General features: G+C 44.1%; 1 protein-coding gene across 1 annotated transcript in view; it reads left to right on the top strand.

Annotated features, from left to right (window-relative positions):
* The first annotated feature begins 4,626 nt into the window (after nucleotides 1-4,626).
* The window catches only part of CREG2 (cellular repressor of E1A stimulated genes 2), a 41,806-nt gene continuing 23,159 nt past the window's right edge, over nucleotides 4,627-23,273 (top strand). The window contains exons 1-2 of the mRNA XM_021669813.2: nucleotides 4,627-5,112; nucleotides 8,424-8,593. Of these exons, the coding sequence (XP_021525488.2) occupies nucleotides 4,672-5,112; nucleotides 8,424-8,593 (611 nt within the window). The 5' untranslated portion in view covers nucleotides 4,627-4,671. The remainder of the gene's footprint in view (nucleotides 5,113-8,423; nucleotides 8,594-23,273) is intronic.

The following is a 23,273-nucleotide window of genomic DNA, read 5'->3' as shown; positions in this document are numbered from 1 at the left end:
AAAAAAAGAAAAAAAAAGAATGAAGAAGAGGAAGAAAAAGGAAGAGAAAGAGGGAGAAAGAAAAGAACAGGAATATTGGTTTATTGCCCAGTCTAGAATGCAGTCTAAAAAAGGGAATTGAAAACCTCTTTTATGCCAATAATTGTGCTTAACAATGGAGACAGGAAGGAATAAGGGAAGAAAATAACAAGCAGCCAACCAATATTTCGTTAAAACCTACGAAATGCTATGCAATTATTGAGGAGTAATTTACTTCCAATTATGTAGTCACTTTTGGAATAGGTGTGATATGGTACTGATAAGAATGTATGTTTTGTGTATTTGAAGTGGAGAGTTCTATAAATATTTATTAAGTTTACTTGTCCCAGGTCTGAATTCAAGTCCTGGATATCCTTGTTAATTTTCTATCTTGTTGATCAGTCTAATATTGACAATGTGATGTTACAGTCTCCCACTATAATTGTGTGGGAGGCTAAGTCTCTTTATTAGTCATTAAGAACTTGTCTAATGTATCTGGGTGCTCCTGCATTGGGTGCGTGTATATATATGATCGTTAGCTCTTCTTGTTGCATTGATCCTTTTACCATTATGTAATGTCCTTCTTTGCCTCTTTTGATCTTTGTTGCTTTAAGGTCTATTTTATCAGAGGAATTGCAACTCCTGCTTTTTATTTATTTATTTTTGTTTGCTCTCCATTTGGTTGGTAAATCTTCCTCTGTCCCTTTGCGACTTCGTGTATCATTGCATGTGAGATGGGTCTGGATACAGCGTACTGATGGGTTTTGGCTTTTTATCCAGTTTATAATATATATGAGTTTAATACTGCCATTTGATGCTAGCTGGATATATTTTGGAAAGGCTGATACTGGTTGCTCCTTTATATGTATAGTGCTTCTTTCAGAAGCTCCTGCAAAGCAGGCCTGGTGATGGGGAAATCTCTAAGTACTTGGTTGTTTGCAAAAGATTTTATTTTTCCTTTGCTTGTGAAGCTCAGTTTGGCTGGATAGGAAATTCTGGGTTGAAAGTTCTTTTCTTTAAGGATGTTGAATACTGGCCCCCACTCTTTTCTGGCTTGTAGGGTTTCTGCTGAGAGATCTGCTGTAAGTCTGATAGGCTTCCCTTTGTGGGTAACCTGACCTTTCTCTCTGGCTGCTCTTAGTATTTTCTCCTTCATTTCAACCCTAGTGAATCTAACGATTATGTGCGTTGGGGTTGGTCTTCTTGAGGAATATCTTTGTGGTGTTCTCTGTATTACCTGGAGTTGAATATTGTCCTGTCTTACTAGGTTGGGAAAGTTTTCCTGAATAATCTCCTGAAGAATATTTTCCAACTTGGATTCATTCTCTTCGTCACATTTTCAGGTACACCTATCAAACGTAGATTAGGTCTTTTCACATAGTCCCATATTTCTTGGAGACTTTGCTCATTCTTTTTTATCCTTTTTTCTCTAATCTTGACTTCTCGTTTTATTTCGTTAAGTTGGTCTTTGAACTCTGATATCCTTTTTTCTGCTTGATCAATTCGACTGTTAAAACTTGTGCATTCTTCACGAAGTTCTCAAGTTGTGTTTTTCAGCTCCATTAATTCACCTATACTCCTCTCCAAATTCTCTATTCTCATTAGTATTTCATCAAATCCTTTTTCAAAGTTCTTAGTTTCTTTGCATTGGGTTGGAACAAGTTCTTTTAATTCACAGAAGTTTCTTATCATCCACCTTCTGAAGTCTACTTCTGTTAATGGAACGCACTCGTTCTCCATCAGGGCTTGCTCCATTGCTGATGAGGAACTATGATCCCCTGTAGAGGGAGAGTCATTCTGATTTTGGGTATTCTCAGCCTTTTTACGCTGGTTTCTTCCCATCATTGTAAATTTACCCACCTGTCATCTTTGTGATTTCCGACTTTCAAATTAGGTTTCTGAGTGGACGTCCAACTTGTTGATTCCCAGCGCTGAAATCTGAGCAATCCACTGCGCCGGCCAGAACAGCAGTGTTAAGATTGTTGGTGCTTTTCTGCCTGGGAATCTGCCGAAAGGGGACCCAGTCCCGCTCGCTCTGCACCAAGAACTGCCATGCCAAGGTGCCAGCAAAACCACTGCGCCGGCCACAAGAGTCGCTCTGGCGACCCGTGGGGCTCCTCCGCTGGGAATTTCCTCATCTGTGAGTAACAAAAATTCATCTGAAAGTGTGGCTTCCTCTGGTTCTCTGCACTTTCACTGGGAGCTACAATCCCGACCTGCTAGTGATCAGCCATCTTGGATCTCTCTCCTGAGACTGTGTTTTTTATTGATGATTGGTCTATGAGCAATTTTCTTATAGTTCACAATTCTGTACTGTACACTTAAACACTTGTTAAGAGGATAGATCTCATGTTACATTTTTACCATTTTTTTTAATGGACAAAGACATTAACAGGCATTTTATAAAAGATTTCAAACTGAGCAATAAATATATGTAAAATGATCAGCCATATTAGTCATTAGGTAAATGCAAATTAAAATAACAATGAGATACCATTGCTCATCCACCAGATTTGGTGCGGAGGGATGTGCAGTGGATGAACCAAAAAAACTTAACGTAATCTGTGTTAATGAGAATGTAGAGCTGTAACAGTAACTTTCACACTCTGGCAGTGGCAGTATAAATTGGTACAATCATTTTGAAAATGTTTGATTTTCAAGTATATATATTTCAATGTATATATAAACATATTCCTACCTATATCTTTACTATCTGGCATGTCTTTGCAAAATAAATCCCTATGTCTCTCCAGAAAGACACTATCTCTAGCTTTTCAAAGTTATTAAAACAGGTTTGGAATCTGCAGATAAGCAGGAAGTCCATGGAGAGTTATCTTCCAAAATCTGAGTTTAGGAAGCTGTTAAATATTCAGGGGTAAGCGGGCAAAACAAGCAACACTGGCTGTCACTGATGAAGCATTTACTACATTCTGGCACAAACTGTGTGATGAGGTTTGAAGAGTGATTATTGATCACCCTCTTAAATCCCCTTTGAGTGTGGAGCTAATTTGGAAAATAAAACAAGAATCAAAAACCTTAATGGAGGTAAAGCCCATGGGAAATTTTGACTGAATATGATTCCTATTAGATTCTACAACTGAACCTACTCCCTTAGTCACAGACAGGGCGGGGAGACCTCCCACCTGCTGAAGGGGCAGGGCAGCTCAGGCAAGACAGAAGAGAAGCGTGAACAGACCATTCAGAAAAGAACAGCCTTGCAGGGGCTGAGAAAATCAGGTTAAACTTGCCTTTCGAAACTCATCCATCAGAGGGGTCACTTCTCCCATGAGGAGGCAGGAGTAAGAAAACAGCCAAAAGCCTGCAATATTCTCCACAGTTTTCCTTTCCAGGGCTTGGACCAGAGTTCTGGTCACCTAGAACAAGGGGCATGGCCAAGGCGGTATTTGTCCACGTGACTTCGGCCAGATTGTTTCAGCTTAAATGCAAATAACTTGATTCTGCTACTAGATGTACTGGCTGCGATGCCCTCCTGACACAGCAAACTGTAAGAAGGTTATTGTCCTTGCAGAGAAGGAGAATGGGCATCAGCAGGAATTGGTGCTAATCTCACCTCCACCATTTACTCAGTTTTCTCCTCTAATACGATGTAGTAACAATCCCTACCTTGTGTCTAGATAACGAAATACAGTCAGCCCTTCATATCTATGGGTTCCCAACCAACCACAGACTGAAAATATTGGAAGAAGAAGAAGAAGGAAAAAAAAAATCTGGACGCAGTAGTTCACACCTCCAAAAGTAACTCAGCACTTTTAGAGGCTGAGATAGGAGGATCACCAAGCCTGGGAAGTTGAGGCTTCAGTGAGCTGTGATTGTGCCACTGCACTCCAGCCTGGGTGGACAGAGCAAGACCCTTCCTCAGAAAAATAAAAAATGATAAAGGATAATTGCATCTGTACTGAACATATACAGGCTCTTTTCTTGTTCTATTCCCTAACAATATAGTAAACAACAACTTATGTAGTATTTACATTGTATTAGGCATTGAATAAGCAATTTAGAGATTAAAGGAGAATGTGCATGGGTTATATGCGAATGCTGCACCAGTTTTTATAAAGGAGTTGAGCATCTCTGGATTTTGGTATCCACGGGGGTCCTGGAACCAATACCCCTCGGGTACCAAGGGACTACTGTATAGCGTTTGCTCCATGCCACGCACTGTTCTAAGCCTCTTCAAATATTAATCGTTTAATCGTCCCATCCATCACCTTACGAGGTAGACATTACCTTTGTCAGCTAACAAAGGAAATGGGCAGTGAGAGGTTAAGTGGCTTGGCAGGTTCCACAGCTGTTGAGCGGAGGCGCCTATTGAGCTGGGATTTGAACGCCCACCCTCTGGCTGCGCAACGTGTGTCATCCTGCAGGAAACGAAGCCATCCCGGGACCTGGCCCGCGAGGAAGACTCCATAGGATGCGCGGCGTGTGCGCGGAACCTGGTCTTCTACGAGTCTGGACTTCGAGCGTGGCGCGCGGCTGCAGGGATTCTCCGGGACTTGCGCCGGGGACCGCGCCCGGGACTCCTGCGGGGGTGGGAAGAGGGCTCCGGCTCCGCGCCTCCGCCGCAGGGGGGCGCTGCCGGGCTCCACGGCGCTGGCGCTGCTGGCCGCCCCCGCGGCTGGGCGTGCCGCCTGCAAGATGTCCGTGCGCCGCGGCCGGCGGCCGGCGCGGCCCGGGACCCGCCTCTCCTGGCTGCTGTGCTGCAGTGCCCTGCTGTCCCCGGCCGCGGGCTACGTGATCGTGAGCTCCGTGTCCTGGGCCGTCACCAACGAGGTGGACGAGGAGCTGGACAGCGCCTCCACCGAGGAGGCTATGCCCGCGCTGCTGGAGGACTCGGGCAGCATCTGGCAGCAGAGCTTCCCCGCCTCGGCTCACAAGGAGGACGCGCACCTGCGGCCCCGGGCGGCCGCCGCGCGCACCAGGCCGCCCCCCGCGCCGCCCGGGATGTTCTCCTACCGGCGTGAGGGCGGCCAGGCAGGCGGTGCCCCCTCGGCCCCGAGGCTGCGAGCCGCCACCGCCCGCTCCCTGGCCCACGACAGCGCCTGGGGCTGCCTGGCCACCGTGTCCGCCCACGAGAAGGTAAGCGCCCGGCGGCGAGCGCGAGGGGGCTTGGCATTCAGGAGGAGGCCGGGGAATGGGGACGTGCTCGCGACCGCTCGGGACTGGGATCCAGGTCCACCAGACGCGCTGGATGGGACCCTCGACACTGTACATAATGGAAGGCGATGGTGCCTCCGTGAGCTGGCGAAGTCGGGGGAGGGTCGGAGAGGGACGTGGACAACCAGGCTTCCTGCCAGGTAGGGTTGGGTACCGAATCCCCGTCTAGAGATGGCCAGGCAGAGAGACGGACACCTAACCAGCGTCTGACGGAGACCTGAACCAAAGCAGCCAGAGCCGCCTTTGGAATCTCAGAGTAGGCGGGGACAGCCCTTCCCAGCGCAGGGCACAGACCCGTAGACCGGAGCTCCCCATCACCTCCTGACCTGGAGCTGAAGTGGAGACGGGGACAGAGACAGCACCAAGGCTTCGTTGGAAATCTGCATTTAAGAAAATGGAGTTCAAGATTTTTTTCTGGAAAGGAGGTTTATTATGCAAAGTGTGTAAAAGCTGGAATGAGCTATCCGCTGCACTTTTTATCTTCAGTTCGCAAATGCTTTACTCACCTGTTAGACATGATTCCACGTAGAATGACGTGGACAAGTAATGCACATATAACTTCCACGCCTCCAGAAAGCTTTTAGGGGTGTTAAGAGAGATAAAAGAGCTACAGGGCAGTAATGTGAACTCCTATTTACTTCCTACAAAAACAGAATTAGTATTTTATAGAATGTGTAGGACACTGGCCAGGTTCTTGCCCCAGCTCTGGGTCTCACCAAGACTGTGGCCGAGTCAGTGGCTTCTCCACTTTGCTTTCCTCATCTGTAAAATTATGTGGTTAACCAGGCAGTTTTTAAGGTTTGTTTTTTTTGTTGTTTTTTTTTTTTTTTTGCTTAAAAACTACCTAAATGGCAACTTTATTTCGATTTTGGCAATGGTCTTAACCTCTTCAGTGTCAAATGCAGATCCAGTTGGATATTCTCAGCACCCAAATGATTTTTCACAGCTGTATTTTGCACTTCTAAGACACATCGTAAAAGGACAAAGGTTAAAGATGATACTAATCTTGGTTGAAAACACAGATCTTTTCAAGAAATTAAGTCTAGCGCCAATGTTTTGGAGATATTTTGACTTTCAACATTCCTTCTCTTAGCTTTGTTAGGAGTTCCTCTTTCTAATCCTTATTGACGTTTAATCTAAACAATAAATTCAGAAAACATTTATAATGTACTGCCATGTATGCAAAGCATGACTCTGGGCAGCTATGTCAAGCTGAAAAATGGGATATATGAATGAAGTTATATTACCATTTTGGAAGATTCCTTAACAATTCCTGTTCCTAAAAAATTGAAGCCCTGCCTTTTATAACTACACACCATTATCAAGCAACCCTTCAAGGACAAAGGTAACTCCTGGATTCTGAGCTAAGTAACAACAAGGTGCACTTCGTTAGGAATAAAATCATGGAAAATTGGGATGTTTGACTGGCAGGATTTGGGAAAACCTAAGCACTAAATATTTTTGTTGGCCAGGTGCAGTGACTCACAAGTGTAATCCCAACACTTTAGGAGGCCGAGGAGGGCAGATCATTTGAGGTCAGGAGTTCAAGACTAGCCTGGCCAATATGGTGAAACCTTGTCTCTACTAAAAACACAAAAATTAACCAGGTGTGGTGGCACACACCTGTACTCCCACCACCTGGGGAGGCTGAGGCACAAGAGTCACTTAACCCAGGAGGCAGAGGCTGCAGTGAGCCAAAATCGCACCACTGAACGCCAGCCTGGGCAACAGAGACTGTCTCAAAAAATAATAATAGTAATAAATAAATGTTTTTGTTTATATCTGCAATCACAGAAACATGATATACCACCTGTCTTAGTCCATTTGTATTGCTATAAACAAATACCTGAGGCTGGGTAATTTATAAAGAAAAGAAGTGTATTTGGCTCACAGTTCTGCGGGCTGTTCAGAAAGCATGGTGCAGCATCTGCTTCTGGGGAGGCCTCAGGCTGCTTCCACTCATGGTGGAAGGTGAAGAGGAGCCAGTGTGTGCAGAGATCACATGGCGAGAGAGAGAGCAAGAGAGAGGGGAAGGTGCCAGGCTCTTTTTATTTTTATTTATTTATTCCCAGACTGGAATGCAATGGTGCAATCACAGCTCACTGCTGCCTCAGACTCCTGGGCTCAAGCAACCCTCCTTCCTCAGCCTTCCAAGTAACTGGGACTACAGGTGTGTGCCACCCACCATGCCAAGTTAATATTAAAAAAAAAAAAATTTGTAGAGATGGGTGTCTCGCCATCATGTCCAGGCTGATCTTGAACTGTTGGTCTCAAGGGATCCACCTGCCTTGGCCTCTCAATGTGCTGGGATTACAGGGTGAACCCCCACGCCCAGCTGGCACCAGGCTTTTTTAAACAACCATCTCTCAGGGGAACTCTCAAGGAACCTAACAGAGGGACAATTCATTCATTACCTCAAGGAGGGCACCAAGCCATTCATGAGGGATCCACTCCCATGACCCAGACACTTCCCGCTGGGCCTCCCCTCCAACACTGGGGATCAGATTTTAACATGAGGTTTGGAGGGAAAGATATCCAAACTATAGCACCACCCTTCTCCCACCCTACTGGGTGATCATGAAGAAAAACTGGCATATCATGTTTCTGTGACTTCCTTTATGCAAAAATGGTAACAAATCAATTTCTCATAACTTGCTGGTCATACAATGAAATATTATTGATGACAATTTTTAAAATGCAGCTAATAAATGAGAAAGTGATGTAGCCCTAAAAGAAACAATAAAAGGAAGTTCCTGAAGTCCAAAGAGCAGGCAAGACATTAAAGACTTAAATTTCCTCCCTAAAGTTGCTAAAAACATGGGAGCGGCAGCCAACCTTGGGAGTTAAGGCAGTGGGACTGTAACGGGCAGCTTGTAGGAAAGGCTTAGCACCACCCCTAGAAATGTCATTGTTCCTCCCCCAACATGAAATTTTAAAAGTGAGTATTTATTTGCCATGCACAGGCAGCTTCAAGAAGAATCCTTTCACCACCCTTCCAAACAGAATGCCATTGCTAAGCATCTCCTATAAAGGAATTCTAGAGCCACCACTGAGTGAATTGGGCAGACTGGGGACCACCTTACCTTGATTTACTACCTGTCAAAGCCACTGTGATGCCATGATCCCCCCTCAACCCTGGTGCCGTATTTCCTAGCCAAAGGCACGAGCTAAGCTCCCAGATCAAGTCAAGCCACAACTCTGCACTGAAAAAGCCTTTTTTTGGTGTTTGTTAGATCCAGGGACTACCATTTGGGAACTGCCTGCCCATCAGTGACGGCCCCATCAACAATAGCACTGGGATTCCTTTCTTCTACATGACAGCCAAGGACCCCGTGGTGGGCGATCTGATGAAGAACCCCATGGCCTCACTGACGCTGCTGGAATCAGAAGGGGAGTTCTGCAGGTAGACGAGGGTTTGCCCTCACTTGCATGGGTCCTGGGAAATTTTTGACAGAGAGTTGGGCATGGGTTTCTCTCTGGGTCACATGACCTTAACAGACCTCTAAGATGCACATCAATGTTCACCCTTGAAATCAGATCAATTAGAATTCCACCACTCACCAAGCAATGTGATTTGTAGCAAGTTACTTAACCTCTAGGAGCCTCAGTTTCTTCATCTGTAAAATGGGAATAATAATCGTTGCCTCCGAGGGTTATTGCAAATGTTGGAAATAGGTGCAAAATGCTTTGTGCAACACTGGCAGGAGTCCAGACGGCTCCTGTTATTATGGAAAAGGGCTAGAGTAGGAGTGAGGGTCGGTAAAGGAAGAGCCAGTAGTTCATCTCCCCAGCACAGAGTCATGCGACACAGAGTCTATTTACTGTCTTTCCAATTTATTTCTATCCTGTCCCCAGAGATATGTGCAATAAAGAGCCAGCATTTTTTAGTACATCTTTTCAAAAACTCTCTGAAAGAAAACGTTTCTAAAGACATTTAAGTAGTAACAGAACACTGATCCAGGCCCCTTTGTCTGAATTCAAAATGCAAAGCCTGAACTCATATCCTCCCAGGGAGATGTCTGCATGGAGCTGGTATGGGGGCTGCATGTGAGATCCCCTTACCCTTCCCAGAGGAGCAGCAAATGCCCAGGGTGGCCTGGGGTGAGCCCTTTAACCTCCAGGACCTAAGTCACTCCACCTAAATGTAGTGATGCTTTAGAAAATCAACAGGCCACGGCAGGGCTCGGTGGCTCATGCCTGTAATCCCAGCACTTTGGGAGGCCGAGGCGGGGGGATCATGAGGTCAGAAGTTCGAGATCAGCCTGGCCAATATGGTGAAACCCCATCTCTACTTAAAATACAAAAATTAACCGGGCATGGTAGCAGGTGTCTGTAATCCCAGCTACTCGGGAGGCTGAGGCAGGAGAATCTCTTGAATCTGGGAGGCCAAGGTTGCAGTGAGCTGAGATTGTGTCTTTGCACTCCAACCTGGGCAATAGAGTGAGACTCCATCTCAAAAAAAGAAAAAAAAAACAGAAAGAAAATCAAGAGGCCTCATCCCTCCTCTGAAATTCTCTTATTCTTTATGTACAGCGCAGAAAACATAATAACCAAACAATGTATTAGTTCTTACAGAGGCTAATCAAAGCAACTATACAAGCAAGATGCTGCCTGGATAAGCCATTGTTTCCCTTCAGCCATGATAGACCATGTGGAGATACTTCAGCTGACCCTGTTCCTCACCAGGTTACAGCAAGAAGCCAGGAAAAGAAATGTTTCCTTTCTCATGGAATATTCTCCCTGTTCTTGGTCAATCAAGCTTGCTGTTACTAGAAGTGTATTTCTAGGATTCTGTTTTTTTGTTTTTTTGGTTTTTCTTGAGACAGAGTTTCACTCTTGTTTCCCAGCCTGGTGTGCAGTGGCATGATCTTGGCTCACTGCAGCCTTGAACCTCTACCTCCCGGGTTCAAGCAATTCTCCCTGCCTCAGCCTACCAAGTAGCTGGGATTACAGGCACCTGCCACCAGGCCTGGCTAATTTTTATATTTTTAGTAGAGATGGGGTTTTGCCATGTTGGCCAAGCTGGTCTTGAACTCCTGACCTCAGGTGATCCACCTGCCTCGGCCTTCCAATCCAGGATACCTTTCTAAGCTTCTCAGGCTTTCCTCATTCAGGTATCCTGAAAGCAGTTGTGCTGAAGCGTGTGGCTCCCAGAACCCAGAGCACAACCACTCTGGGGACAGGCAACAGAATACATGCCTGGAACAAATCTGCAGCAGCACTCCAGCTTTGGGAGGATTTGTCAACTGGCAACCCCCAGGCAGACGGCAGCAGGAGCTGGAGCTAGAAGCAGTGAGATATCTCACTTAGGAGAGGTCCTGACAAGGGAAAGGGTCTCAGGGTGACTTCCTTCAGCCCCTAGGGAAGACTTGCTTGCATGGTCTAGAGCCACCTATGTGGACCATCTTCATGCCAGGCCACATGTGGGACGTGCAAACACCTGTGCAGCCTGCCAGCTAACTGGGTGAGGCAGTTCATGGCTGGAGGTGAGCACCCCAGGGCCAAGGGCAGGAGCATCTTAGCACACCTGTTACTCTGTCCTGGGAGAGGAAGGAAGAGACACACTCATGGGTACCCCTTAGTTTTTATCTTCATGTAAAGCTGTTTCTCAGAACTGCTGCACCCCCAACACTGGTTAAGCTTCCAAAGTATTGAAATATGATGTAAATAAATGCCTATAAAACCAAGTTTTGCCTTAGTAAGCCTCATACTTCAATGCAAAGGTTACCCAGCAGTGGGGCTTTTGCTGTCACCCTAGGGTCTACGACTTCCCATAATCGGTGTAAACCCAGACGTGACTCACCTGTGTGAGGTTCACATTCCAAGTGGAGCATTACATTTTAGGTTTCACCTTCTGAATCTTGTTAATGTTGAACATAGGGACTTAACAAGTCAAAGCCATGTGGCCTGCTTTGAAAAAGAGAATCCAGAGAGAGATACAAGATGGCTGACCACTAGCAGCTTGGGATTGTAGCTCCCAGTGAAAGTGCAGAGAATGAGAGGACACCACACTTTCAGACGAATTTTTGTTGCTCACGGACCAGGAGATTCCCAGCAGAGGAGCCCCACGGGTCACCAGTGTGACTCTTGTGGCCGGCACAGCGATTTTGCCGGCGCCTCAGCGTGGCAGTTCTTGGTGTACAGTGAGTGGGACTGGGTCCCCTTTTGGCTGATTCCCGGGAAGAAAAGCACCAACAATCTCAACACCACTGTTTTGGCCAGTGCAGTGGATTGCTCAGATTTCGACGCTGGGAATCAACAAGTTGGACGTCCACTCAGAAACCTAATTTGAAAGTCGGAAATCACAAAGACGACAGGTGAATAAATTTACAATGATGGGAAGAAACCAGCATAAAAAGGCTGAGAATACCCAAAATCAGAATGTCTCTCCCTCTACAGGGGATCACAGGTCCTCATCAGCAACGGAACAAGCCCTGATGGAGAACGAGTGCGTTCCATTAACAGAAGTAGACTTCAGAAGGTGGATGATAAGAAACTTCTGTGAATTAAAATAACTTGTTCTAACCCAATGCAAAGAAACTAAGAACTTTGAAAAAAGGTTTGATGAAATGCTAACGAGAATAGACAATTTGGAGAGGAATATAGGTGAATTAATGGAGCTGAAAAACACAACACGAGAACTTCGTGAAGAATGCACAAGTTTTAACAGTCGAATTGATCAAGCAGAAGAAAGGAAATCAGAGGTCGAAGACCAACTTAACAAAATAAAATGAGAAGTCAAGATTAGAGAAAAAAGGATAAAAAAGAATGAGCAAAGTCTCCAAGAAATATGGGACTATGTGAAAAGACCTAATCTACGTTTGATAGGTGTACCTGAATGTGACGAAGAGAGTGAATCCAAGTTGGAAAATACTCTTCAGGATATCATTCAGGAAAACTTTCCCAACCTAGTAAGACAGGACAATATTCAACTCCAGGTAATACAGAGAACACCACAAAGATATTCCTCAAGAAGACCAACCCCAACGCACATAATCGTTAGATTCACTAGGGTTGAAATGAAGGAGAAAATACTAAGAGCAGCCAGAGAGAAAGGTCAGGTTACCCACAAAGGGAAGCCTATCAGACTTACAGCAGATCTCTCAGCAGAAACCCTACAAGCCAGAAAAGAGTGGGGGCCAGTATTCAACATCCTTAAAGAAAAGAACTTTCAACCCAGAATTTCCTATCCAGCCAAACTGAGCTTCACAAGCAAAGGAAAAATAAAATCTTTTGCAAACAACCAAGTACTTAGAGATTTCCCCATCACCAGGCCTGCTTTGCAGGAGCTTCTGAAAGAAGCACTATACATATAAAGGAGCAACCAGTATCAGCCTTTCCAAAATATATCCAGCTAGCATCAAATGGCAGTATTAAACTCATATATATTATTAACTGGATAAAAAGCCAAAACCCATCAGTACACTGTATCCAGACCCATCTCATATGCAATGATACACAAAGACGCAAAGGGACAGAGGAAGATTTACCAACCAAATGGAGAGCAAACAAAAATAAATAAATAAAAAGCAGGAGTTGCAATTCTCTCCTCTGATAAAATAGACCTTAAAGCAACAAAGATCAAAAGAGGCAAAGAAGGACATTACATAATGGTAAAAGGATCAATGCAACAAGAAGAGCTAACGATCCTATATATACACACACCCAATACAGGAGCACCCAGATACATAAGACAAGTTCTTAATGACTTATAAAGAGACTTAGCCTCCCACACAATAATAGTGGGAGACTGTAACATCACATTGTCAATATCAGACTGATCAATGAGATAGAAAATTAACAAGGATATCCAGGACTTGAACTCAGACCCGGAACAAGTAAACTTAATAAATATTTATAGAACTCTCCACTTCAAATACACAAAACATACATTCTTATCAGTACCATATCACACCTATTCCAAAAGTGACTCCATAATTGGAAGTAAATCACTCCTCAATAATTGCATAGCATTTCGTAGGTTTAAACGAAATATTGGTTGGCTGCTTACTTGTTATTTTCTTCCCTTATTCCTTCCTGTCTCCATTGTTAAACACAATTATTGGCATAAAAGAGGTTTTCTATTCTCGTTTTTAGACTGCATTCTAGCCTGGGCAATAAAGCAATACTCCCGTTCTCTCTCCCTCTTTCTCTTCCTTTTTCTTTCTCTTCTTCATTCTTTTTTTTTTCCTTTCTCTCTTTCTTTCTTCCTTTTCTTTTCTTCAAAAAAAAAAAAGAAAAGAAAAGAAAAAGAGAATCCACAGCCTCAAATAAATAAGCCAAGCAGGGGGCTCCTAGGGCCACCCAGGCATCTGGTAGAAGTGTCCGCAGCTACCCAAACACCTGGGGGAGTTTTGAAGGACAGCCGGGCAAGATACCAGCAGGAGAACCCCTCCTGCCTGCCCCCGGGCCTGAAGAGGTCGCCAGCAAAAGCAGAGTTCATCGTCAGGTGCTTCCGAGCTTCACAGCTTGAATCTCCCACAGGAGGGAGGAGATTCAAAAAAGCGTCCATGTCTTATGATGATAATGAAAGGTCAAGGCCACCTGATCCTCAGCTTCAGAAGGAATCTCATACTCAGAAAAGTGAAAACTGCCTTCCATCCTGTGTATGGAAAACTTGCAACAGCATTTTTAACCATCCTTTGTGGCGCCTTCTGGGGACTCCTACTCCTCTGCTGATCTGTGCAGTGGGGAGGACGTAGGTTATCCCTGTTTCATCCCAAGGGGGAAGACAAAGCCAGAACTAGGCTTTACTGGACTGTAAAAGAAGTCCTGACAGGGAGGAAGTCAGGAGGCCACTGACCTCTGAGGAAGGAAAGGGGGTGCCTTCACAGTCATTTCCTACAGCCCACTGGGTGTCTCTGGGAGAGGGGGCATTTCAGTGGCAAGCCTGCCTCTGCATTCATCAGGGTAGCCCCATTTACTGAAGACTCTGCACTGGCATGGGCTGGTGAGTGCCACCTCCACCAAGGACACAGCCCGGGAGCAAGTAGCCTCCAATAACTGGGGCAAGAACAACTTAGGCTCAGGGAGGGAGGAAAGCAAGTCTGAGACTATTGAGAGGGCGGGCTACTTTCACAGCTCCCTTTGGTGCCAAACAATTGTATCTACAATGTGTGCGCGTTTAATAAGCAGATACATAAATGGAAAAATCGATTATACATAGATAATAGGTAGATAATTGATAGACAATAGATAGATTATAGATAGATAAGAGATAGATGGATGAATAGATGATGGATGGATGGATGAATAGGTAGTTGGATGAATAGATAGAGGATAGATGGATAATGGATGAATAGGTAGATAGACAATAGATGGATGATGAGTAGATAGATGAATGGATGGATGAATAGATACATAGATGATGGATGGATGAATAGATGAATAGATAGATAGATAGATAGATAGAAAATAGATAGATAGATAGATAGAAGCTTTTACACATTTCAACTGTTCTCTATTCAAAAGAGCAAATATTGGCCAGGCGGGGTGGCTCACACCTGTCATCCCAGCACTTTGGGAGGCTGAGGTGGGTGGATCACAAGGTCAGGCATTCAAGACCAGCCTGGCCAAGATGGTGAAACCCCGTCTCTACTAAAAATATAAAAATTAGCTTGCCATGGTGGTGGGCGCCGGTAGTCCCAGCAACTCGGGAGGCTGAGGCAGGGAATTGCTTAAACCTAGGAGGCAGAGATTGCAGTGAGCCGAGATCATGCCATTGCTTTCCAGCCTGGGCAACAAGAGCAAAACTCCGTCTCAAAAAAAAAAAAAAGATCAAATGTTACAGTTGTCCCTACTTGGTCTCCCCAGTCCACTCTTCATCACCTTGAACTCATCCTCAATCCAGCAGCTGGGGTACTCTCTTAAAATCTACATCAGATCCTGAGGAAAAGCAGCAGAATCCTTAATATGGCCTAGGAGGTCCTTCACAGTCAGGCGCCTGCTTCCCTCTAAGAATAAATAATAGTGTCTGCCTCTTAACTGATTGACTTAATATTTGATTTATACCTAGTTTTATCAAATTAAAAGCATTAACCTGATAGCTTGTTGTAGTCAAAGCTGACATATGTTCTTTGGCATGGAGCTAAGAAAATGCTTTTCCATTAGAAATCCCCACATGTAGGTTGACAAGTCATGTCACTCAAAAGTGATATTTAGATCCATTAACAGACCTGTGTCTTAAAGATAAAGTTAGATCCAAGACAAAATAGGTGAAGGACATTGAGTATCCATGGCCTCAAGAGTCTCAGGAAATTTAATGAAGAAAATGCCCAGCAGGGCCAGGCGCGGTGGCTTACGCCTATAATCCCAGCACTTTGGAAAGCTGACAGGGACAGATCATGAGGTCAAGAGATTGAGACCTTCTGGCCAACATGGTGAAACCCTTCTCTACTAAAAATACAAAAATTAGCTGAGCGTGGTGGCGTGCACCTATAATCCCGGCTATTCAGGAGGCTGAGGCAGGAGAATTGTTTGAACCTGGGAGTCGAAGGTTACAGTGAGCCAAGATCGTGCCATTGTACTCCAGCCTGGTGACAGAGTGAGACTGTCTCAAAGAAAAAAAAAAATCCAGCAGATATAATTTCCTTAACCACAGCCATGAGAAGGCAATATCTTGAGAATGATGAAAGGAATGAATATCTCTTCATATTTTACAGCTTTCTAGGGACCTTAAAGAGTTTTTAAATGAATCTCTCAAGTCCAGCCTGGCCTAGTTCATCCCACCTAGTTAGGGATTTTTTCCAGATCTTTTCGTTTCCCTGATCCACAGGTCCCCGAACTTTCCCTAAAATGTCACAATGAAGTTCCTGGATTTAATTGAACTCATTTGTCCTGACTCCCAGCCCAGGGCATAATGATTAGGTGTTATCCCAGGGCATAAGAATTGGGCATATTTGCCCTGCCCTTCTTTTTGGAGGAGATAATTTGGAAGATGAATCTGACTGGATGATAAGTAGAATGTGACTTTCAGCTGGAAAAGCACTAGGTCAGTGATTTCTGTGGAACAAAGTTGCTGGGCTAGAATGAAATACCCCGCCAGTTCAGCATGTCACTTTTCCCACTGGCATGACATAGAGCGGAGGGGAGGATATCTGAGGGCCTTCTGGCTCCATGGTTGACTGGAGGTAGGATACTCCAAGAATGGTGGAGACAGAATAGGTGAGCACAGCCATCAGGGCTGATATGTATTTTGTATATAGATTTCTACATAGATTGTTATAAAGTGTGAACTCTTGCAAATTTAGAGTAGAAGAGTGACTTTCAACTGCTTGAAGGGTAAGGATGAGAGGGACACATTATTACCTGGACGGCTTTGTCCCTCCCCCAGGACCCCTGAGGGGAAGCAGCACCCAAGTGATGCTAACATCACTCTAAGATAATGAGGATATTAATTAGGTCTTATATGCATTTCCTGGGTTTCTAGTAAAGGCCTATTAAGAAATGTGATTTAGGCCAGGCACGTTGGCTCACGCCTGTAATCCCAGCACTTTGGGAGGCCGAGGCGGGAGGATCACGAGGTCAAGAGATCGACACCATCCTGGCCAACATGGTGAAACCCCATCTCTACTAAAAATACAAAAATTAGCTGGGCATGGTGGCATGCGCCTGTAGTCCCAGCTGTTCGGGAGGCTGAGGCAGGAGAATTGCTTGAACCCAGGAGGCGGAGGTTGCAGTGAGCCAAGGTCGCGCCACTGCACTCCAGCCTGGCCTGGCAACAAAACAAGACTCTGTCTCCAAAAAAAAAAAAAAGAAGAAATGTGATTTAGGCCCAGGATGGCTTATGTCATTTGTAAATGGAGTCATGATTAGAGTCTGACAGAAAGACAAATCCTGAATGTTCTCACTTACACGTGAAATCTGGAGAAGTCAACTCATAGAAGCAGACAAGGCTTTTCGCCCAGGGACCAGGCGAAAGGGGAAATGGGGAAATGATGATTACAGGATACCGAATTTCAGTTAGAAGACAAACTTGTTCTGGGGATCTAATGTATAGCACTGGTTGGATGTGTGAATTAATGTGATTTGTATATACATCAAATTGTCACATTGCAGATGTTGAATGTTTTCAATCTTTATTTGACAATTAAATATTTTTAAAATGTTAAAAGGTTAGTGTAAAAAAACCGTGAAAGGAAGGTGGCTTTTCCACTTCTCAGACATTATACCCAACGAGCCAGAGCCTACAAACATGTCTTGCCTAATAATTGTTACTTTATTTAAAGTCTGTTTTATCCAATTATTCTGTTTACTCCTGGGTGCTGTGATGCCTTCATTTAATTAATGAGATGAATTAGGGGTGGGCATCTATTTCCCAGCTCAGGTTAAAATGGCAAATGGAGAATAAGAGTCTAGCTTAAAAGAGTCACTGGCAATCAGTAACCCCCTCTCCTCTTCATTTCCCTCTCCCTCAATGATGTAAGCGTGAACACATGCCCCTTAACTAAATAAATTTATGCTCAACCAAGAAACCCACTTCATGAAAATTCAATAAATATTGATTGACAAAGAAAGGCTGCCCAAAAATGTCTCTTTCCCTGTTATATCTTCCCTTACAGAGCATGCAGCCGTGAACAGCATGGGTTAGAGGTTTGCATCTTCTTAGTGAATCAGGGCAGCGAGCCCTTGGGACCAGGGAGGACTCATCCACGGAGTGATATTCTCCCTGATCATTTTGGATCAATTTTCATTTGAAGATCAGGATGTAAATGAAACCCAAAGAGGTTTATCAGATGCTTTTCCTGAAATAAAAACATTTCTTCTTTAAAAAAACAAAATACATTTTTATTATACAACAGTTTGTGTGGTTTAAACAATTTCTTTTCATAGAGTACATTTTCACATTAGAGATTCCCACAGTGGGAAAAATAACAATTTATCACTTAGAGTTTTATGTTTGTGGACAGATTGTTTTAGAACAAGTAAAACATCTTCGAGAATTAAGTCTCAGTTTAGAATTTATAATATTTTGATACATCTCCAAGGGGGCCTAATCTTTAAATGAAACTTCTCTATATTCAGAAGCTCTCCAAGCTTTTCTTCCTATGATTTAGAAATTCATGATATGAGAGATCAGCATTTGCTAATTTTAAAGTTTCCCTAGTCTAGCTGGTGTCTACTGACGAGAGAGGGAAGCTTTCTAAAATTAAACACTGTCTAATTTTCTGCAGTTTTTCTTCATGAATTAACAGTATTTCCTTCTGTCCATTATTCCCAAGGCAAATAGAGGAGAAATTTGATCATGTGATAGTAACAAAGCTGGATTCTCTTTAAGAGATTATTAAATTAAAAGGCAAAAGCTCATATTATGTTGTTTAACTGTGAGTCTTGTGAGAAGCTGGGAGGCAACCCCACCAGAATACAGACCTCAGTCTCACAATTTCTTGGACATGATTCTTCTCAAACCTTGTCCTCAAAGATTAAATTATGTGCCGGGCACAGTGGCTCACACCTGTAATCCCAGCTATTTGGGAGGCCAAAGCAGGCAAATTACTTGAGGTCAGGAGTTCAAGACCCACCTGGCCAACATGGTGAAACCACATCTCTAATAAAAATACAATAAAATCAGCTGGGCATGGCGGTGTGCACTGGTAGTCCCAGCTACTTGGGAGGCTGAAGCAGGAGAATCGCTTGAACCCAGGAGGTGGAAGTTGCAGTGAGCCGAGATTGGGCCACTGCACTCCAGCCTGGGTGACAGAGTGACACACTGTCTTAAAAAAAAAAAAAAGATTAAATTCTGGAAATAACCATGTGATTGAGAGATGTCTGTTCAATGGACTTCTCTGTTATTTCCTCCTTATTGTGAGGTGAATGACACAAAAAGCAGAGGCAAAGAGGCAGACACCAGTTTCCCTTTCCTTCAATAACATGGACAGATGTCCCTCGACTGCATTAATGCCTGGGTTTAAAGTATTCCATCAAGAAGGTCAGAGCTTCCACAGCATGGCAGCGGCTTTGCAGATGCGCATATCATGACAGTTGAACAGCACAGCCCAGCAAAGCTGAAAGTGCAGAAAGGCCTGCTTTGACAGCTTTCTGTGATGCACCCCCTTGAACACAGTCAACAACAACTTGTCCAAGGCCCCAGTGACTATGGAGAGGGAAGGCTGCAACCAGAAGTAAGAGTTCAAATAAGCAGCTGGGAGCAGGCCCAGGTGCAAAACACTGTTAGCCCTTTCACTAGTCCAGTGGAAAGACACCGCCTTGGAACCAGAATGGTGGCTCGGTGTCAGGTGAATGTGCTGCACTCCACCCCATCCTGGAGTAGGGTGGTCCTGAGGAAATACCGAGGCGTAAGGTCTGACCACTGGAGTTCAGAGAAGCGGAGCTCGGCCTCCCTGGGCACCAAAGAGGGCACTCAGCCACCTCGTTCCTGAGGGCTCCTAAAAACATTCCTATTGATATTTTGAACAAATGCTACTTTCGTAGGTAGACTGGTTTGATGATCAAGAAAGGAGGATTCAGGAGTACTTTTTCCTCTTCCTCCAAAGGCTCTTAATGAAAGGTGGTCATGGGTCACACCCCCTCTTATTCCCCAGGGATTAAGGTGTCCCTGCCTTACCATGACCAGTGGCTCTTGGCAGAGCCCTTTGATCGGCCAGGCCTTGGTGTGGTTTTGCAAACTGAAAAGATTCCAGTTTGCAGAGGAATCTAGTTTCTGAAAGGAGGGGCCAGACCATGGAAGAGATTGAAGCTCACAGGGCCTCAATGAGACCTAGAATGGAAGCCTCTCAGAAACCAGGATCCCTCAGAACGACTTGCTAGTACAGGCGCGTATTGAAGATGCAAATCAGCACTGAGGAATCACACACCAGAGAGGGACTGCTCACACCAGAGCAGCTGGGGTGGCGTGCCGGGACATAGACGAAATTCCTGCCCTGTCTCATAGGCAGCCCTCTGTGCTGCAGACACATCAACAGGAAGAGGAGCTGCTTCTGTGAAACAGAGGAACTGAGGGGAGGGTGTCAGCAGGAGGGTTGGTTTGCCTTTATGTCATGGGTTCAAGATAAACCATTCATGCAAACAACTAAATCAATGTGCACCAAGTTTAATTGTTTCTTCTTTATGAAAAGTAAAAAGAGATTCTGGAAATGCAAATGCCACTCCTCCCCCAGCCTCCATCTTTTTAACTATACTTGTAGGAAGAAAATGTCAAATGATAGATGAAAACCTCAGACCAACCTAATTCCAAAGGCAGGCCCTGAGATTTGTTCCCCTAGAGCTGGGTTTAGAAAGCACTCTATTCATTCAGTCATTTTTAGATGGGCTGGATCAAGCAAACACACAGTGGGCACCTGCTTGCAGCAGCTGGCTTGCTTAGAGCCAAGATTTGTCTCTGTCTGGAGTCTGTGTCCACCTGAGACAGAATGTGCATTTCAAAGCCCAGGGCTGACCTAATCGGATATAGAAGCTGAATCCTCCTTTTGAAAGGAACATATAAGTCTAAATAATTCCTCTCTGTTCTGATTCATGTTACCTCTTCTCCTTTGCTGTGCATTTCTGTATTCCTAGAGCTAACATTAACCTGAGTGGTTTTATTTATTTTTTTATTTTATTTTATTTTTTTGAGACAGTCTCACTCTGTCACCCAGGATAGAGTGCAGTGGTGTGATCGTGCCTCACTGCAACCTCCACCTCCCAGGTTCAAGCGATTCTTCTGCCTCAGCACTTCCTGTAGTGGGCCTACAGGCAGGCAACACCATGCCTGGCCAATTTTGTATTTTTAGTACAGATGAGGTTTCTTTCACCATGTTGGCCAAGCTGGTCTCGAACTACTGGGCCTCAAGTGATCCGCCCATCTTGGCCTACCAAAGTGCTGGGATTACAGGCATGCACCACCATGTCCGGCCCTGAGTAGTTTTTAAAAGAGCTGTCTGCCAGGGGCAGTGACTCACGCCTGTAAGCCCAGCACTTTGGGAGGCCGAGGCAGGCAGATCACGGGGTCAAGAGATCGACACCATCCTGGCCAATATGGTGAAACCCCGTCTCTACTAAAAATACAAAAATTAGCTGGGCTTGGTGGCGCGCACCTGTAGTCCCAGCTACTCGGGAGGCTGAGGCAGGAGAATTGTTTGAACCCAGGAGGCAGAGGTTGTGAGCCAAGATCGCGCCACTGCACTCCAGCCTGAGGCCTGGCAACGGAGCGAGACTCTGTCTCAAAAAAAAAAAAAAATTAGCCAGGTGTAGTGGTGCACACCTATAGTCCCATATTCAGGAGTTGAAGTGGGAGGATCCATTGAGCCTAGGTGGTGGAAGCTGCAGTGAGCTGCAATCGTGCCACTACATTCCAGCCCGGGTGACTCTGTCTCAAAAGAAATAAATTGCAGACACTGTCTCAAAAAAAATAAAAAATAAAAATAAATAAAAGAGCTGTCTAGGAAAAGTCAGAGAACTTTGCAGAGAAAAAGCTTGATAAGCCAGTGTTCAAATATTCTGTTTCACCTTCCTGTCGTTTGTGAGGTCATATCTCATAGTAACCTGCAGTCACTTCTCTCTCCCTAATTTTATTTCAACCCTGTTAAGGTTTGTCTCTGTGGTTCCTGTCGATTACATGAATTCACTAATGACTGTAGTTCCTCTGTCATTACACTACCCTTTTCCTCCATCTTCTGGCCACCTGCCCCCAACCAGCTTATCAATGTTTTATTTATCTGTTAGCCATGACTCCATCTTAAGCAGAAATGATACAAATAAGTGATGAGGATATGACACCCAGAAATATACATCCTCCAAAAGGCTTTCGGGGCTTTTAAAATGAACATATGGGTTTTATTGCAGGACTTTTAGCACCTGGCAATCATTAAACTTCTTTCTGTCTCTATGGATTTGCCTATTCTGGACATTACATAAATGGAATTATATAATATATGACTTTCTATGGCTGACTTCTTCCACTTAGCATAATGTTTTCAAGGTTCATCATATTGTAGCATGTGTCTATAATTCATTCCTTTTTATGGCTAATATTCCATTGCATGAATTTACTACATTTTATTTATCCATTTTTATTTACTGATTCATCATTGGTTGATGAACATTTGTTTCCATGTTTTGGCTCTCATAAGTAATGCTGCTATGAGCATTCATGGACAAGTTTTTGTGCAGATATATGATTTCACTTCACTTTGGTATATGCCTAGGAGTGGAATGGCTTGGTCTTATGGTAACTGTGTTTAACTTTTTGGAGAACTGCCCAGCTGTTTTCCTAAATATATGAGGGTTGTGATTTCCCTGTGTCCTCACCAACACTTATTATTGTCTGTCTTTTTTATCATAGCTGTCCTAGTGGGTGTGAAGTAGTATCTTGACGTGGTTTTGATTGGCATTTCCCTCATGACTAATGATGGTGAGCATCCTTTTGTGTGCTTATTGGCCATTTGTATGTCTCCTTTAGGGAACTGTCTATTTAAGCACTTAACCCATTTTTAAATTTGGTTATCTCTTTATTGTTGAGTTGTAAGAGTTCTTTATATCTTCTAGATATGAAAGGTATATATGAAGTTTTAGATATATGACTTGCAAATATTGTGCTTACGTGTCTTTGTCTAATTTTCTCTTCTTTTGTCTTGGAAGAAGCAGGAAAATGCTGAGGATTCCATACTGACATTCCAATTGCCCATGCTCTCTGTCAGTGTCCTTCCTCTCCTGTAGGCTGGGCTTTCCCCACCAGATAAGCAAATAATTGAAGTAACATTTCTGGGATGATAAAGAAGTGTACCCAAGTTATCTAGTGTGTAGAAATGGCAAGAAAGTGTATAAACATGAAAAAAGATTTCAATTAATTGAAAGGAATTTGGGGAAAGCTGTTACTCCAAACGTATAAAGACAAGGTACAGAGATACTAAGAATAAATTCAGTTCAACATGAATTAAGCATACCGTGTACAAGACAATGTGTTAAATATTGTGATGAAAATAAGACATTTGTGCTTCAAATGAGATTTATTGAGCACTTACTATAGGCCAGGTGTGCATAGGCATGAACACTTAAAGGCACAAGCTCTTGTTGCCTCCCTGCTTATTTGTCACCATCATTTGAATCAAGACAGCAAGCTCCAACACGTGACCACATACACGAAGTCC

Source organism: Aotus nancymaae, unplaced genomic scaffold (genome assembly GCF_030222135.1).
Source record: "Aotus nancymaae isolate 86718 unplaced genomic scaffold, 86718_ANA_hifiasm-v0.15.2.pri h1tg000131l, whole genome shotgun sequence".
NCBI classification, from domain to species: domain Eukaryota; kingdom Metazoa; phylum Chordata; class Mammalia; order Primates; family Aotidae; genus Aotus; species Aotus nancymaae.
The sequence above is the reverse complement of the archived record's forward strand: the minus strand, read 5'-3'. Positions and strand labels throughout refer to the sequence as shown.